The sequence below is a fragment of the Panthera pardus genome, unplaced genomic scaffold (assembly GCF_024362965.1).
Source record: "Panthera pardus isolate Hobbes unplaced genomic scaffold, ASM2436296v1 HiC_scaffold_25, whole genome shotgun sequence".
In the NCBI taxonomy this organism is placed as follows: Eukaryota; Metazoa; Chordata; class Mammalia; order Carnivora; family Felidae; genus Panthera; species Panthera pardus.
This window is the reverse complement of record NW_026526821.1, coordinates 61,413,851-61,432,447: the sequence shown is the minus strand read 5'-3', so window position 1 is coordinate 61,432,447 and position 18,597 is coordinate 61,413,851. Positions and strand designations below refer to the sequence as shown.

General features: G+C 39.7%; 1 protein-coding gene across 1 annotated transcript in view; it reads right to left on the bottom strand.

The window, feature by feature from the left end:
• The window catches only part of TMEM131 (transmembrane protein 131), a 234,990-nt gene extending 219,174 nt beyond the window's left edge, over positions 1 to 15,816 (bottom strand). The window contains exon 1 of the mRNA XM_053890619.1: positions 15,333 to 15,816. Within this exon, the coding sequence (XP_053746594.1) occupies positions 15,333 to 15,513 (181 nt within the window). The 5' untranslated portion in view covers positions 15,514 to 15,816. The remainder of the gene's footprint in view (positions 1 to 15,332) is intronic.
• Between the last annotated feature and the right edge of the window lie 2,781 nt (positions 15,817 to 18,597).

Genomic DNA, 18,597 nt, shown 5'->3' with positions numbered 1-18,597 from the left:
GACAACAATCCCGAAGATATGGGAAACAAACAAGGTGAGCCCTATGACTGCCCCAATTTACTACCAGGAGAGAGTAAGACCACAGTGCAGGCAGGGGAAACTGACAGAGCCTGATGGACTGTCTGGGTTGTTGAGACAGAGTTGAGAGTCTAAGGAAACCAAAGTAGTTGACAGTTCATAGGACAGAGTACCAGAAATAACAGCCCTGCACAGAGAACACTGGAGAATCACAGAGGGTGTCCACTGAATACCAGCAAAATCCTGATAAGCACATGTATGTGAAGTAACTACCTAAGGCTGGGGAAAAGACATCCAAAAGGATTAGAAGGACCAGCACCTGGTGCTCACACAGAGCCACTTATGGTGCCTGTTCCCACCAGTCAAACTGGAAAAACCTATAATTCATGAGATATGGACTAGAGTACTCATTAAAGTCTTGCCTCAGCTGTGGGGAATTTTCAGTCCTAGACTAAGCACTGCTCCAAACCCACCTAACAAATCTGAAAAGCAAGACCCAAAAAAGATCAAGCTGTTCCGAAGTAACTTAATTGCATCTTAGAACAAAGCTCAAGAATAGTTCTAGGAATTCAAAAATATACCAACCAACAACAAAATAAAATTCACAACATCTGGCATTCAATTACAGGTTAGTGAGCAAAGAGATAAGAAAACATGAACCAGGGCACCTGGGTGGCTCAGTCGGTTAAGCAACTGACTCTCGATTTTGGCTCAGGTCATGATCTCACAGTCATGAGATGGAGCCCATGTCAGGCTTCATGGGGGCGTGGAGCCTGCTTGAGATTCTCTCCCTCTGTCCCTCCCTGCCTACCACATGCACAGGCAAGAACTCTCTCAAACAACAAACAAAAACCAAAATGAAACATGAACCAATAGGAGAATAATCAATTGAAACCAATCTAGACTTGGCACAAAAGTTAGAATTAGTTAACAAAAGAGGCTTTATAAATGTGTTCCACATGTTCTAAAAGGAGAGAAATAAAACATAAAAAAGACTGAAATTATACTTCTAGAGATGAAAATGACAATGTGTGAGATGAAAAATACACTTGATGTATGTTGGCTAATTTGACAATAAATTATATTTTAAAAAAATTTTTAATAAAAAATTACAAAAAAAAAATCTTAGTGGAAATCAATATAAAGAAACAAAAGAAAGAAACACCAAAAGCTGGTTCTGAGCAAAATATTAAAATTGACAAACTTCTGAACAGAATGATCAAGAAAAAAGAGAGAAGACACAAATTATATCAGGAATGAGAGAGGTGTCACCACTTCAGATTCTACAAATATTTAAAAAATACTAGAACATTATGAACAACCTTGTTGATAAATGTGACACCTTACACAAAATGGACACAGTCTTGAGAAGACTTTAATTACCAAAGCTCACTCAGAAAGAGATAACTTGAATAGTCTTAATCTTAAAAATTGAGATTATAGTTTAAAATCTCCCCACAAAGAAATTCCAAGCCCAGATGGTTTCAATTCTTAATTCTTATCACACATTACACGAAAAATACACCAACTCTATATAGACTCTTCAAAAAAATTAAAAACGAAAAAATACCTCTCAACGAATTCTATGAGGCCAGCATTACCAAAAGCAGAGACTTTGTAAGAAAACATAACACTATCTCTCATGACCATAGACATAAAAATTCTAAATGAAATATTAGACACCCCACCCCCCAAACCCAATAATACATTACAAGGATAATACATCATGATCAAGAAAGAAACTCAAGGCTGGTAATTCACCATATTAACAGCCTAAAAAAGGACCCTCAAGAGCCACAGAAAAACCATTTGAAAAATTCAACATCTATTCCTGTTAAAAACCCTCATCAAACCAGATACAAAAGAGAACAGGGGGGTCATCTTGGATTACCCAAATGAGTCCAATGTAATCACATTGGTCTTTACAAGAGGGAGGCAGATCAGAGAGTCAGAAGGCGATATGACGATGAAAGAAGGAAGCTGGAATGAATGAAGCAGGACAGTGGAGTAATATGAGCCAAGGAATGCAAGTGACCTCTAGAAGCCCACAAAGCTGAGAACACATTCTCCACCAAAGCATCTAGAAAGAACACAGACCTGCCAATATCTTGATTTTAGAATTCTGACCTTCAGAACTATAAGTGAATAAGTTTGCATTGTTTTAAGCCACTAAAGTTGTGGTAATTTGCTACAAAAGCAATAGGAAATTAATACAGGGTTCAAGGTTTTAATTGGGGGCTGATCATATAAACACTCTCCACTCTCCACCTAGCACATTCTAGACTCCCTGAAGGAAACCAGGTATATAGCATAAACCATATGGACTTCACATCCACTTATTTCCATTTATGTAAGAAATTTCTATTCTATTCCACTTATCTATTTATATATCAATACCTTACTTTTTCCAAGTATATAATGGCTTTACGGTATATGTTTAATAACTGCCTGTGCTAATCACACCTCATAACTTTTCTTTTTCAGCATTTCCCCAGCATTCCTACATGTTTATTTTTCCATATGAACTTTAACATCAACTTTTCTAACTCTATAAAAATTAATTTTTGGTATTGGTGTTTGGTGTTGGTATTTTTTAATTGCATCTGTGTTAAATTAATGTTAGCTTAGGGAGAACTGACATCTTTATGATGTTGAGTTCTCCTACCCAAGGGCAAGGAATGTCTTTCCACTGTTCAAATCTACTTCTCTGCCTTCAAGAATGTTTTAAAGTTTTCCTCAGATTCTGTACATTTCTTGTTATTCTTAAAACCACTTTTTGTTGGTACTATTATTAATATTGATAGCTTTTGAAATATTTCAGGCACTGTAATTTCTGAAATATTTTAAAAGCTTTTAAAGGGTTTGGTAGAAAGAGAGAGAGAGAGAGAGAGAGAAATAAAGAAAGAAACAATGAATAAAAATACACACATTGGGGCGCCTGGGTGGCTCTGTCGGTTGGGCATCAAAGTCTTGATTTCACCTCAGATGGTCATGATCTCACAGTCATGAGATCCAGCCCCAAGTCGGGCTCTGCACCAGCAGCATGAAGCCTGCTGGGGACTTTCTCTCTCTCTCTCTCTGTCTGCCCCTTTCCCCCACGCATGCACTCTTTCTCTCTCTCAAATTAAAAAAAAAAAAAATTATACATCAACTAGAGGGAACAAATGTGAATGTCTGTGGGAGTTAGCAGCCCAAGCTCAATGGGCATCCATGAACAGGTTTCTAGAGGGAAGAGAAACATGGGTTAATTGACCAAGAGAGTTGAGTGGAATGAGTTAAAATAATTGCTTCTGTAATTCAAACAGCCAAAATCAACAGCTTAAAGTAAAAAAAAAAAAACAAAAAAACACATAAAATTTGAACTGATAAAGTATAACATCTATCCCTAATAACTCTTAAGACTAAAACTCTTAAAAATACAAGAAATTTTCTATTATCAAGAACATCTAATTCCAACCAACTGCCACAATCATACTTCACAATGAAACACTGAAGGTATTTCCCTAATGAAGACCAAAAAAACATAAGTAGGCCCACTTTTTCACCACTCTTATTTAATAGTGTTCTAAAGCTCTAGCCAATGCAATAATACATGCAAACATATATGTTAATATTACTGAATAACTACACTGTTATTCAATCATTTGGGGCCCACAAAAATGGCAATTTCATACAGTTCAACTTAATATGTGTGTGTGTGAAAGGAAAATAGAAAACATTAAAAATGATGTCAAGTTCCAAATTTTTCTAACATTTTAACACAATCCTAATCAAAAAGCAAATAGAAATTTAAAATTTTTTTCAAAATGATTTTACGGTTTGTAGAGAATGAAAACAAGATAGACCAGAAAATGCTTTTGGAATAACAGTAATTTAGGGGGAGGTAATAAACTGTCAAGCCAGCTAATAATAAAATGGACAAAATAAAATAAAATTATCAGTTAGGAAAAAAAATAGAAAATCAAGTAACTCATCCAAATATATAATAGAATTTGCATGAAAAGAAAATATTGTGTATAACTCATTAAGTGGTATGAAGGCAACTAACCATTTGAGAAAAATAGATTCCCTACCTGATAACAAAAGATTGATGACTTACAGATTTTCATTTAAAAATAGAATCAGAGAGAAAAAATATTGGTGAATACACTTTATGCATAGGACTTCTTACACATGACAACTATAAAGGAAAGCATAAAAGAAAAGAGTGACAGATTTGGTCAATAAATTTTAAAATAATAATAATAAATATTAAAATATAGGGTGCCTAGGTGGCTCAGTCATTAAGCATGTGGCTTTGACTCAGGTCATGATCTCACAGTTCATGAGTCTGAGTCCTGCTTCTGGCGAGCTCAAGCCCTGCTTTGGATGAGCCCTGCTTCTCTCTTTCTGCCCCTCCTGGGATTCTCTCTCTGCCCTATGCTCACTTGTGCCCTCTCTCTTAAAAATAAAAAAAGAGGGGTGCCTGGGTGGCTCAGTGTGTTGGGCATCCAACTTCAGCTCAGGTTATGATCTCGTGGTTCATGGGTTTGAGCCCCACGTGGGGCTCTGTGCTGACAGCTCAGAGTCTGGAGCCTGTTTTGGATTCTGTTGTCTCCCTCTCTCTCTGCCCCTCCCCAGCTGGTGCTCTGTCTCTATCTCAAAAATAAATGAACATTAAAAAAATTTTCTTTAAGAAGAAAGAAAATTCAAATATAGAAAATTCAAATGCAAATGAAAATTTAGAAAAATGCAACTCTTAATCTTTAATTAAGTGTTCATCGAGTCACAAAGGAAAATCCAAATACCAATGGAAAAACTGAAAAAAGACATGATTGAACAATACAAAAGTAATACAAATGAGCAAATCTATAATAGTATTCAACCTTACTAATTTTTTTTTTTAATGTGTCAAGCAATGTGCTAAGAGCTTTCCACCAACTCAGTAAACCTCTGCAAAAACTCAATGACAAAAATGCTATCATTATCCCTACTCTATCTATGAACAGTGAAGCTTAGACACAAAGTGGTCAATCATACTTACCAAAGTCGCACAGCCAGAAGGCAGATGACAAGAGTCCAGAGCCACACTCAATCACCATTTCCACTTTTCAACTATTACCTCTTGGAGTCCTAGGCAAGGCCATGATTCTCACTCACTGACTTAGGTAACTCACAAAGCAGTTTTGGTATGTTCTTCCTACCCCAACTCCTTGCCATACTCAAAGAATAGTGGTTTCCAGAATTCTTTCCTTGCTGACACACATTTTGACTTTGGTACATATGTAGCATACTACCTAGAGTGGCCCAGGAATTTACCACCTAGAGCACTCTTCCTCTCTCTGAACTTGAAGTACTTGTTACACCTAACTGTATCACTCTAACAGTGGTATGAAGCCATGGTTAAGAAACAGTAGCAATTTTTAAAAAATCAATTAAAACAACGTGACAACTTTTCTCACCAGATTGGTGAGGACTTAAAAGAAGAGTAATAGCCAATGAGGAAAAGCAGGCACCCTCACAAAGTATTATTGAAATGTCAAATGATAAGTTTTCTTCAAAGGCAACGTAGCAATATCTTTTTTTTTTGAATGGGGAGTGGGGGGGAGGGAAGAGAGGGGGAAGGAAGAGAGTTGGGGAGGGCACAGAAACCTAGAAAACTGATGACTGATGTTGGTTCTTTGTACTTGATAGATTACAGAAAATTTCTCCATTTACTCGTTTGTATTTTACAATTTGTTTCAACATGCATTTTTTGTGAAATTGAAGAAAAGTTTTCCAAACTGACCTCCAGACTGTATGCACAGGAAGAATTATTGTATATTATATTGTCCCATTTCAGTGGAGATTTAAAATTGTGTATTATACTATCACAAGCAAGCCCACACCCCGTACCCCGCTCCCACCAAGGAGCAGTGACAGCCACAGAGGAACTGTAACCAAAAACAGATCTGAAGGGTGAGGGAAGAAGGACTAGCACCCCACATAGGGTTAATGTGAAGATTAAATGAGATGAGGCATGCAAAGCAATTAACAGTGCTGGATACAAAGAAAGTGCTTGATAAACATTAGCTGTTGTCATTAAGTAATTACAACCATTATCAATTACAGGCAATAACTGCTTACATAATATATTCCTGAAATGGTGAGATGTCAAACTTGGATAAACACTATCATTTCAGAAATACCTTTTCTTCACTCCAGTTCATTTTTAATTGGTTATGGTTCACTGCCTCTCCTACCAAGACAGGACTGAATGTATTGAAGCACTTAAAATGATAGGTGCAGGAAGAACATGACCCAGACCTCAACCTCCAAAAGCTCAAGATCCTATACAAACACAAATAAACCCAAATGCAGTTGGGAAGAAACTGACAATACTCAGAAATTTTCCTATCTACAAGAATCTCTAGGATCTTAATAAAATTCAATCTAATTCCAGCCTGCTGCTTCTTTCTTACATCTTCCTCTCTTCAACTCGAGTCTCGGTTACCTTTTTTCACACCCAGCTATAACCAAGAGAAGCCCCAAGTATGGTGAGATAAACCTCTAAATATGAAATAACTCCCCTACATATGAAAGATAACTACTGCTGCACCAGTTCGGGAAAGACAAATTGCCTCTTGGTAGTGCTAACCACTACTTCATTCCCTACTTGCAAACCAAGAAGCAATACTTCAGATGAGTCCATGCCACCAATTCACACAAGCATTTTTTAAAATGATCCAGTTTGAACAGCACACTGCCTCTCTTATGCACTGCTCTACCAAACAACTTTTAGAATGATAAACTTTATTTATAGAGAGCTTTGAGATAGGGTTTAAGCTCTAGACAGCACCCTTCTACTATAAATTCCCTAGAAAATCCTCTGCTTCCAATTTAATCATTCCCTGCCACCCACCCCCCGCCGCCACCAAAAAAAAAAAAAAAAAAAAAAAATCCAAGTAGGGCCATTGCCATACCATGAATACAAACTGCTAATTAATTTGTATCAGTAGAGCTGGCTTAGACTATTTCTCAAACTTTACTGCTGAGATAGTTTTTTACTATCATGTTTTGATGCAAATGTAATACTATAACTATGTAGAAAAAAATTAGTTCTTAAGAACCAAAGTTAGACTGTCATATGATTTTGCAATCATAACTGATTCAGAAAATAGTCACAGTTTGTTAGAACTTAAAAGGACTTAAAATGCATTTCAATTTATACATAAGTAACCTAAGGAAACACTTTAAGCATGTACAATTCTTTGTTTCAAATACAGAACATGTTTCTTTTCTCCAAAACTACATGTTCACAATGCTTAGTCATGTATGAATTGAAATAATTTGTTAAAAAATGCAGGTCTGATTTATAGCAGCATCAATAATAATATATCTAAGAATAAATATAATAACCAAGGAGGAGAAAGACTTACTTACACACATTGAAAATACAAAAACACTGCTGAAATTAAAGACAACACAAATAAATGGAATGACATCCTGTGTTCATGAAGTGTTAGACTTAATACTGTTAAGATGTTCACCCTCCCCAAAACAACCTACAGATTCAATATAATCCCTATTAAAACCATAACAGCACTTTTTGAATAAACAGAAAAAAAAAATCCTAAAATCCATATGGAATTTCAAGGGACCCCAAACAGCCAAACCAAACTTGAAAGAGAAAAAAGCTTAAGGATTTGCACTTCCTGATTTCAAAACTTATAACAAAGCTACAGTAACTGGAACAGTGTGGTAACTGCCTAAAAAGACAAACAGAATAGAGAACTCATTGGGCGCCTAGGTGGCTCTGTCGGTTAAGCATCTGACTTTGGCTCAGGTCATGATCTCACAGTTCATGGATTCAAGCCCCACATGAGGCTCTGTGCTGACAGCTCAGGGCCTGGAGCCTGGAGCCTGCAGCCTTCTTCAGATTCTGTATCTCCCTCTCTCTCTGCCCCTCCCCTACTCATGCTTTGTCTCTCTCGCTCTCAAAAATAAACATTAAAAAAAAAAAAAAAAAAAAGGAATAGAGAACTCAGAAAGAAATTCTCATATATATGGTCAAATGACCCTCATATAAGGGTTGCAAGACCACTCAATGAGGAAAGGATGTCTCTTCAACAAATGGTGCTGGGAAAATGCAGTATTTGCATGCAAAAGAATGAATTTGGACGCTTACCTTACATCTTACAAAAATTAACTCTAAATTGACTGAAGAACAAAATGTAAGACCCCAAACTGTAAAATTCCTAGAGGAAACAGGGGGAAAGCTCCATGACATCGGATTTGACAATGTTTTCTCGTACGGCATGAAAAGCACAGGCAACAAAAGCAAAAACAGACAAATGGGACTACAACAGACTTTAAAACTTATGTGCATCAAAGGTTACACTCATAAGAGTAAAAAGGCAACCTATGGAATGGGGAAAAAATATTTACAAATCTTCTATCTGATGAGGAGCTGTTACCCAGAATATATAAAGAACTCCTACAACTCAACAATAAAAAAAATAACCCAATATAAAAATGGGCAACGAACCTGAATAGATATTTCTCAAAAAACAAAAAACAAAAAACAAAGATACAAATGGTCAACAAGCATATGAAAAGATGCTCAATTAATATCACTTACAAAAATGCAAATCAAAACAAGATATAACCCTACATTCATTAGGATGGCCACTATAAACAAACAAACAAACAAACAAACACAGAAGATAAGTATTAGTGAGGATGGGGAGAAACTGAACCTTTGTGCACTGTTGGTAGAATTGTAAAATGGTGCAGCTACTATGGAAAACAGTACGGTAGTGGTTTAAAAAATTAAAAATAGAACTACCATATGATCCAATAATCCCACGTATGGGTATATAACCCAAAAGAATTAAATGCAGGATCTCAGAGACATTTGCACATCTATGTTCATAGCAGAATCACTTACAACAGCCAAAAGTGAAAGCAATCCAAATGTCCATTGATGGGTAAATGGATAAATAAAATAGATAAATGGTATATAAATACAACGGAATATTCTTGAGCCTTAAAAAGGAAAGAAATCCTGTCACATGCTCCAATATAATGAACCTTGAGGACATTATGCTAAGTGAAATAAGCCAGCCACAAAAAGACAAATCTTGCATGATTCCACTTAAATGAGGCATCTAAAGTAGTCAAACTCATAAAAACAGAAAGTAGAATGGTGGGGCTGGAGCAGCGGAGAGAGAATTGGGGAGCTGCTATTCAATGGATAGAGTTTCAGTTATGCAAGATGAAAAAGCTCTGGAGATCTGTTCCACAACAATGTGAATATACTTCATAGTACTGAACTGTACTCTTAAAATGGTTAAGATGGTAAATTTCATGTCACGTGTTTTTTTACAATTATAGAGAAACAAACAAGGCAGGTTTGACACTATCATGACAGGCATGTCAAGGATCCTCTTAGACAGTAGGGATTTTTCAGACCTTTGCCATAAGTGCTATATGCAACAAGATGAATCATGCAAAGAGTTAGGGCTTTCTAAAAATCTTTCTAAGGCAATCACACAGGAATGAAAAACTGATCTAGTATGGCAAATTAAACTAATGACCGCCTAATCCAAAAATGCCTTCATAAGAAAGAACAAAGCCCCACAAATGAACTTCTGGAGCTCCTGGACCTCTAATAGAACTCTCAAAGAGATTTTTCCACTGTCAAAAGCTGATGTCACCACCAGCCTCTGGATTATCTCCAGTTCCTTTTAATCAGGGCCAGTTTCTGAGAATATTCCACATATCTAGACTAACTTGTCACACTAATCTAAAACTAAGGAATGTTCACAGAATTCAAGTTAGTCTAAATCTTAATCCAAGAATATATCAGAACCTAAGAACAGGGTCAGTAGCTTTCAATACCAAATATCTGTTCCCCAGATCACACATTCATGGGTCTCCTCAATTTCTTTTTCAGAATGTACATGATCCAGAATGGCCTAAGATTAAGATCATTTTAATGGTTATCAAGTCAATAGTGGGGCACCTAGGGGCTCAGTCCGTTAAAGAATCCGACTACGGCTCAGGTCATGATCTTACAGCTCACGAGTTCAAGAACTGCCCCACATCAGGCTCTCTCTGCTGTCAGTGCAGAGCCCGCTTTGGATCCTCTGTCCCCCTCTCTCTCTGTGGCTCCCCCACTCGCACTCTCTCTCAAAAATAAATGAATGTTAAAAAAAAAAAGTTAATGGTAAGTGATATGGATATGTATTTACAGCTATAAAAAAAAGGGCACTTCACGGGAATATTTAATACATTGCTTCTGCACAAACTGGCAGTTCTGCTCTTTCTCCAGTTGGTGTACAACAGAATCTACTACATTAAGAACTCATCCAGGATTATACAGCTTGGTCTAGGAACAGATGGCTTGGGATGGAATCCTGGCTCAACTACCTACCAACTCTTTTACCTTCAGAATACTACTTAATTTCTCTGTACCTGTTTCATGATCTATAAACGGGTATATGAGAATCTGAAATCTTAAAATCCAAAAGTTACGACAGTGTGGTTTACATAAGTGTCTATCACTCAGTTACAATGGAAAGCAACATGTAGGGAAGAAAAAAGTGGTGTCACCCTATGTCTTATTACAGCAGAATTCTTAGTGAGACCAGCAACCGAGTCAGAGTTTTACATGTACTCTTGACTCTCAGCCCAGGTCTCAGGTACTGGGGGAAGATAAGGTCATTTTAGACAAACCTTCATTTAAAACTGAATGCCTACTATGTACATAATGCTGCTATTGACAGAGGTTCAGAAATTCCAGTCTGGGTGAAGAAATGTCCCCCATAAAATAATTAAAGTAGCTAAATGTGTCAAAATGAATGACAGATGAGTAACAGACAATGCAAACAGAAATGGAGAAAGTGGAGAGGGGAGAGCCTACTGCAGTGCCCCCAGGCGGGAGGCTGTTGGGAGAGTCGCCCAAGAAAGTAAACACACATTGACACCACTTGCTAAGGGGTCAAAAATGAGACCAATGTGGCAGAGAGAATAATCACAGCATTAATAAAAACTGGGAAACCAGAGGTGGTGCGAGGTAATTCTGCCCTGGACATGTGCAGTGTGTGCTGGTGGCTGGACACACATAGGAAAGAAGACAGTGGGCGGCTGGAGAGCAGTGACTGACAACTAAGGCAGGATGACAACCAAGAGGCACAAAATCATAGAAACGGAGAAAAGTTCCAAGAAGCAGCTATCAACAGTGTCTGATGCTGCTTAAAACAGATAGTGAAGAAAAATTCAGCCATAGAAGAAAGGCCTCTGTCTGCCAAGGCCAGTCAGAAAGCTCAAGCCACATGCAGGATGAAAAAGAATTTCTAAAATATCAAGCACTCAGTAATGATTTAATTTTTCCCCAAGAGTAGGCTGGCTTATTACTACTCCGGATGATAACCAATTAGATGATTTTACATCTACTTCCAAAGCTGATCTTTTTGGCAAGTGTCTATGAGGACCCACTGAAAGGATTATAAAGAAAAAGAAAATAGTCATTAACAAGAGAAAGAGAGGGCACACTTTTTCCAACTACAGGATTCCAAAGCTTCTGGCAGTAGCAAACAGCTTTTAGTAAAAATAAGCCAACAAAAGTTTATTAGTGAAGTAGTATTAACAAAATAATATTCATTTACTAGGCTCTAAATGAAAGAGTAGCCACTCCACCACCATACAAAGGATTAAAATACCTCACTCTTAAGAAAATCACTTCTAAAAATATTTTTACATTATAAAGTAATAATTTGATTAGAAAAAGTAAATACTACTCCTGATCAATTCTGCCTTCCTAAGACAAATCTAATGATTATGTTTAATCTCTTCTGGCCTTTATTCCTAAGTACAGCATTTTGTTCATATGCTTTGTATATAAAACACTTTTGTACCCTCCTCCTGCATCTGTCACAAATACAACTTAAAACAAAAATTTCTGCACAAAACTAATGTATCCTGCAAACAAATTTAAAAGTCCTAATAAACACTATCAAACTTTGCCTTGCCATTAATAGCCAATTTATGAAAATACATGTGACACTGAAATTTAATTTGCCACAGACTAAAACAATCATATTCCTGAAAATCTATTCAAGTTTATATTTACTAGCTACACGAGATGTAGCTTTTTATTTACAATGAATTAAAAGACAACCATGCCTTCCAAAGATCCATTTCACAATGAAACTGTATTAGCTGATAGATGATGGTTTTTTTAAAAAAGCTCTTATTTGCTGGTCACATTGGGCCGATTTTTTTTTTAAGTCTTTATTTACTTATTTTGAGAGAGAAAGAGAGAGAGCGAGCACGGGGGAGGGGCAGAGAGGGAGGGAGAGAGAGAATCCCAAGCAGGCTCTGTGCTGTCAGTGCAGAGTCTGATGCAGGGCTCGAACCCACAAACCGTGTGATCATGACTTGAGCCAAAGTCGGATGCTTAACGGACTGATCACCCAGGTGCCCCACAATGGGAAGATTTATAAATCGAATACTACTAAAAATTATATGTTTAACATATGTACACATATTTTCACTATATATTTTTATTACATTTTCACTACGCACATCTATTTCCACTGTTCTCAATATCTAGACCTTAGCTTCAAGAAAAATCCTGACACCAATCCAGGGTAAGTGAATTATTTGTAGTAATTATAGTAGCTTCTACCTCTCCCAACTCTTTCAAAATCCTTACAAACTATAGACCACAGCCAAAACATTCTCAAAGGTCCCTTTTCTCTGAAATAATAACATACTACCATTGAGCTGTAAAAATGGCTGTTAAGATATAGGAATGTTAAGACATCTAGGATGTTAAGACAGGGAAATGGCTCATGCTTCTGACATAAGAAAATTAACATCTAGTCCAAACATAAAAAAAAAACTGCATTAGGTAACGCAATTAGCTATTTCCACTGTTTTTCTTCATCAATGAGTTTTATTTTGTTTTGAAGATGTTCTAGTGAAATTCTGCTGCAATGGAGGAAAAATATACCAAATACAAAGTACTCAGAGAACCATCATTAATATTGCAGGAAAATCTTAACTTTGAAAAATTACTAGTTTATACTACTAAAATAAACACAAACAATCCTCAGGGTATAAACTGACAAACTGAACTCAGCCACCTCCAGAAATCTGCCCAGGTTTCCTGAAAAAACTCAACAGCACATTCTGGGGGGCAAATGGTGTATTTGTGCCCCATCAGATGCTAAACTCATGGTATCACTCACAATCATTTAAGAAAATCAATCCCATTTCTTCTACTTACTCAAACAAAAACAACACCAAAGTTTGATCAGGAAGAAGGCTGAAAGCATAGGCCATTTTTGGAGCAACCTTCGCAGAATATTTTATTAGAACCAGATTTTATCTATGATGGGCAGAGGCTTGTGTTCTGTATTAGTGTAATTACCAGCAATAGCTTGACTAGCTAGTTTGTACATTCAAACTGTTCATACAGACACAACATGGGCCACAAAAGATGTCTGATTCTGCCAGGACCACTGACAGATTCAACCACATCTTTTCATACTTTACACCCTGGCAAGTAATTTTTCTCACGTGAGCCCTACATTCATGAGTAGAGAGGTACACTAAAACTTATAAACAAATAGGAAATTAGCAAATATAATTTAGGCTGACATTTCTCAAACAAAGGAGTTGTTAACTATACACAGAAAATTAGCATATATAAGGCTGTTGGGGTAAAAAAAAAAAAAAAAAGCAGCAGAAAGATAACCTTAATGTTTTACAAGACTCAATCATTATTTTAGTTCCCCATGCTAATGGCTCATGAAGATAGTCATTCACTCAAACTAGTGTTAAATCCCTACTGTGTGCCTGGCAGTGTACAAGGTAAGCAAAAGAACAGAAAATCAAGACCACAATACCTGCCAAGGACTACTTGAAATAAAAGGAGACATGCCCATTAAATTGCTGTACTGTTTTAGCTTTACTGGATACAAACCACAGGCCAGCCCGTGCTGGACACCATAGGCACACAATAGTAACAATCATCTAACTGCAGATCTGTAACCAATCAATGAACTATGACAATACCAGGCCTGACTAGTCCTAAAGCAGCAGTATTTCATTCTGGAAATAATCTTGCCTCTGTCGATTAATTCTTTCAACAGATGGCAATTCTCTGAATAATTTCCACCTATGTGAACCCAGACTAAGGTTGCTTACAGAGTTAAATGAGAGAATGTAATGTTTTGAGCAAAAATTGAAAAACAGTAAATAGAGGCACATTTGCACTTCAACATTAATTTGGTTTGCATTTAGCCATTGCCTTCAAAAATGATAAAAAAGCAAGTGACTTTAGTCATAAAGCAGAATATCAACCCGAAAGTTACTGTGGAAAGACATTATTTTCTAGTAGTGGCAGTTTAGTGGGAAACGGAAGCTAAACAGGTTTTGCTTAGCTTTTTAAAAACCATTCACTTTTAGTGATTTCTTTGTGAAAGCTATGACCACCCATTTCCTTAGGCTCAAAAACAGGTAGTCCCAACACAACTACAGATTTGGTACAGTCTTCAATACTAACGAGTTTTTCTTAAGTAGGTGTCATTTCTTAACTAAATTATAAAGGCTTGCAAACTAGAAACAACATCTGCTTTTAAAATCTTTCACGTTAAAGATGACACCCGATCTTAAATTAAAAATGTAAACAGACTTCCAATACCTTAACTAGAGAACTAAACGGAACTGTATTATGGATATAGAATTGCTAGCTAAACAATCTACTGCAAAGCGATAAAGGAAAGGGAAGATGAAGAAACAAGATTCCTCACCAAGAAATGTTTGAACAAATTCAAAGTAAAATTCTGTGAGCTATGTTTTGAAGCCTTTCCACCAGTCTTGCCATTTTTACTACGACATTTAAAAGTGAGCTCTGTGTGCACGCCGTTATTAAAACCGCAACCAAAGGGGGAAAAGTGTCCTAAAATGTGCCCATTAACAGCAATCAAGACTACAAATATGCCCCTCCTACATAGTGAGCCAAGTGGCAAGAAGATACGAGAACTCAGGAAGTTTTGAAATGGCAGTGACAGGAGTCAACAGGGAAGGCAAGGGGAAAGAATCACGAACAAGAGCAACTCCGTGCGGCCAACGCCACGAGTTGGCATCCGAACTGCAAGTTCCCGGCTCGGGACGGGACTCGAACGGGCAACTTCGCGCCGGACGGAGCTGCGCGTTCGGCCGCCCTCCGAGCCCCGAGCCGCAGCCCTTCGTCCCCGTTCGTAGTCCCGCTGCCGCGTCCGCGAGGGCGCGCTGACAGCCGCGGGGCCGGGCCTGGGAGATGCCGGCCGGCTGACACCCACCTTCCTTCTCGGCCCGCGCCGCGGCCACTACGAGGGTCATCACCAGGTGCAGCGCTCCCAGTAGGCCGGCGGCCCCGCTGCGCGGGCCCCCGCCGCGGCTGGCCGCGGGCTCCACACCGGCCCCTGCGGACGTGGAGGCGGCGGCGACTCCTGCTGCTCCTCCTCCAGCCCGCTTCCCCATCCCTGCCGGCCGGGGGCCGCCGCGCTCGAGGTCCGGCGCGGCCCTTCTCGGCGAGGCGGCAGCGGCACGGGAGCCGTGGTCCGGGCTCTGACCGCGGCGCCGGGGGCGAGAGTGGTTCCGGGCCCAGGGCTCGGGCTCCGGGCGTGGGTCTGGGTCCGTACGTGCGTGTGAGCGAGAGTGTCAGTCACGGCCTCGGCCTCAGCATCGCCTACGAAGAGTCGAAGCGGAGAGGCCGCGGGTCAAGCACGGCGGGCGGCCATACTGGAAACGGGCACGGGCCGCGGGCTCTGGGCGCTGGCCTGCGAGGGGCGGGGCGCGGCCCTGGGCACCGCCCCCGCCGTGCCGTCACCTGAGGGGCCAGCCGGTCAGTCTGCCCCGGAGTCCGTGAGTCTTAATTTCTCGTCCGGCTCTTGGCAACCCAAGGCTTCACTAGCCGGACAGGACGCGGGCAGTACAACTCCAACCTGTCACTTCTGCCCCGCGGAAGAGGAGAAGGGGGAGGGAAGAAGGACCAGGCCCCGTCGCCAGGACTTATGATGGCGGTTCACGCTTCGTGGAAGCAGTGACGGCAATCACGTGGAGACGAGGGGGCCTAGTCGCGCAGCCGCCCTGGAGCGTGGGCGGGGCCGAGAGGGACTGCGGGGCGCTGGGGAGGCTTGCCCGCTGCTCCCACGCGGGAACAAACCTCTTGCATCTCTAGTGCTGCAATGCTAGAGCCTACCAGAGGACTGAGTGCGCATCCAGACTTCGAGGCCCCGTGCGGAAAATCCATTCCAGTGACTCCTTCTGGTCCCGCGTATGCCTCTCGGCCTGACAATACTCCGAGCCTGATTCAGTTCCTGGTGGCGCTTCCTTGAGATCTGGGACTTGCTCCATTCATCTTTGTATCCTCAAGTCACAGTACCCAGAAGCGCTTAATGGAATCCTCTTGCCCTTGGAATTGTGCCTACTTTGCTGCAGGAAAACCCTTTGCTTTGTGTATATAAAGCAGCAGTGACCCTGGAGGGAGAGGGCAGGTTGTTCTTTAGAAAAGTGCCCGATGGCCATACTGGCTTTCTCCGTCTGGGAATAATTCTTAAGACGTTTTATACACATAGTTCCTTCAAAGCCCAAATCAAAAGCCTTCTTTAGTCTCCTTCAGGAAGGCTTCTCATGCCTCTTAACACCTTAGGTCGAGGTTCTTGGTGGGCATGGCTATACTCTTCAAGATTTAAGGTCCATGAGAGTCCCTCTTCTTAATAACTTCCCCTACCTCCTAACTTAGTAACTATTTTAATAACTTTTCCTAATTCCCCAGCCATTTGCTTATGCTTAGCAGTATTGGTTGGGTGAATCAATGCATTTTTAAGGCCACATAAGGTCTCCACCTCAATACGTCTGAGAACAAACTATAAAGGAAAATAAGATCAGACTTGGAAAAGGAACTCAGAGTGCCACCCTATGCTGTAGTCTTCTTTGTCAAGCAAGCACTTAAGTTATTTGTAAATTAATACATTTTTTATAGTCTTACCCTGATGATTTTGAAAAGCAATTTTGTTTTCCTGAGCATTAGTGTTAAAATTGAGAAATCAAACTTTGTTCGTGATGTAATGTAGTAGGACTTGTTATAATCTCTTAAGTTGGATTTTCTGTATGTATATATGTAAGAAAAGATTTCCGGAAGGCTTTTAACTCACAGAAGAAATCAAACCCAAGGATAAGTAACTGAGTGCCTTAAATGGGTCAAAGCTTACCTTCCAATGTGCAGTACAAAGAGTTGGCAACCCTTCCCCCATTACCAGGTTCAGGGCAGGCAAGTCTCTCCAGCTATGAAATGCTCAGGTTCTCTTACACAGGAATCAACCACATCCTCTGATTAGCCTGAGGCTCAAGAGCCGCATGGGAAATAACTTGCATATGTCTGTAATTGGAGCTTAGACATATACCAGGCATGTTTGATCAGAGGCCAATTTCCCATGAAGCTAATGAAGCTTAAGTTTTAGGGCTCCACTCTTGCACAAGTTCCTTCCAAGGCCTTCCACCTAACTGTGTATTTATAAGTTTTAATCTTGTTCTTAACGGGCACCCGCCCCTCTCCAATAGTCTTGTAAGCTTTTAAGGCCCACTATACCTGAACCTCCCCTGTACCTGATGGACATTAGGAGCCAGAGGGGTGATAATGGAAGTTCATTTCACAGAAAGGGCAAGGAGACTTCTGGGAGAACAATAATAAGAAGGACTTACTAGACAGCATGGTAAACTTTGTTGAGCACCCAGGGTTAAGCCACCATCACCTCATTACCCCCTCTCCCACAACACTCATGTGTCTTGGGAAGGAGAAAACTATGAGGTAAAACAGAAGAAACTATCACCAAGGACCCTTCTGAAGTTCTTGATTAGCTCCAGACCTTCCTTCTCCCCTTGAGAAATTAGAGAGACCTGGGCATTTGGCAGGCCAGTGTTTATCAAGGTGCCACCCCCAGACCAGCAGCATCTGCATCACCTGGGAACTTGAGGTCCAGCAATCTGTCTCAACAAGCCAGCTGAGTGATTCTGGTACATGTTCAAGTTTGAAAACTGTTGCCCTAAATTGATATAAGCCAGGAACTACAGGTTGTTGGGACTCCTCATCTTCCACTTGCTTTGCTCTCGAGCCAGATTAGTAAACTACTATTGGAAGCAGAGTTAAAAGGGACTCAGATAAATTTGGGCTTAAATCCCAGCCTTGCCTTTATTAGCTATATGATGATAGGCAAATTATGCAACTTTTCTGGCCTCACTTTCCTTATATGTAAAATGATACCTAATAAATTTGGGGAGATTGAGCAAGATTTGTCTGTAAACATATATAATATGTCTGGCACATGGTAGGAGATTGGTCAAAGGTAGCTATTATTGAGTACTTACTTGTGCTCGCTTCGGCAGCACATATACTAATATTGAGTACTTACTTTTTCAAAACACCATATTGGGCACAGTGAGAGTTTCAAAGATCATTGATCATACTCCCGCTTCATTCACAAAACACTTGAGGAGGTTTACAAGAATACTTTCATTTAATGTTTATTTTTTTGAGAGAGAGAGACAGAGTGCTTGCAGGGGAGA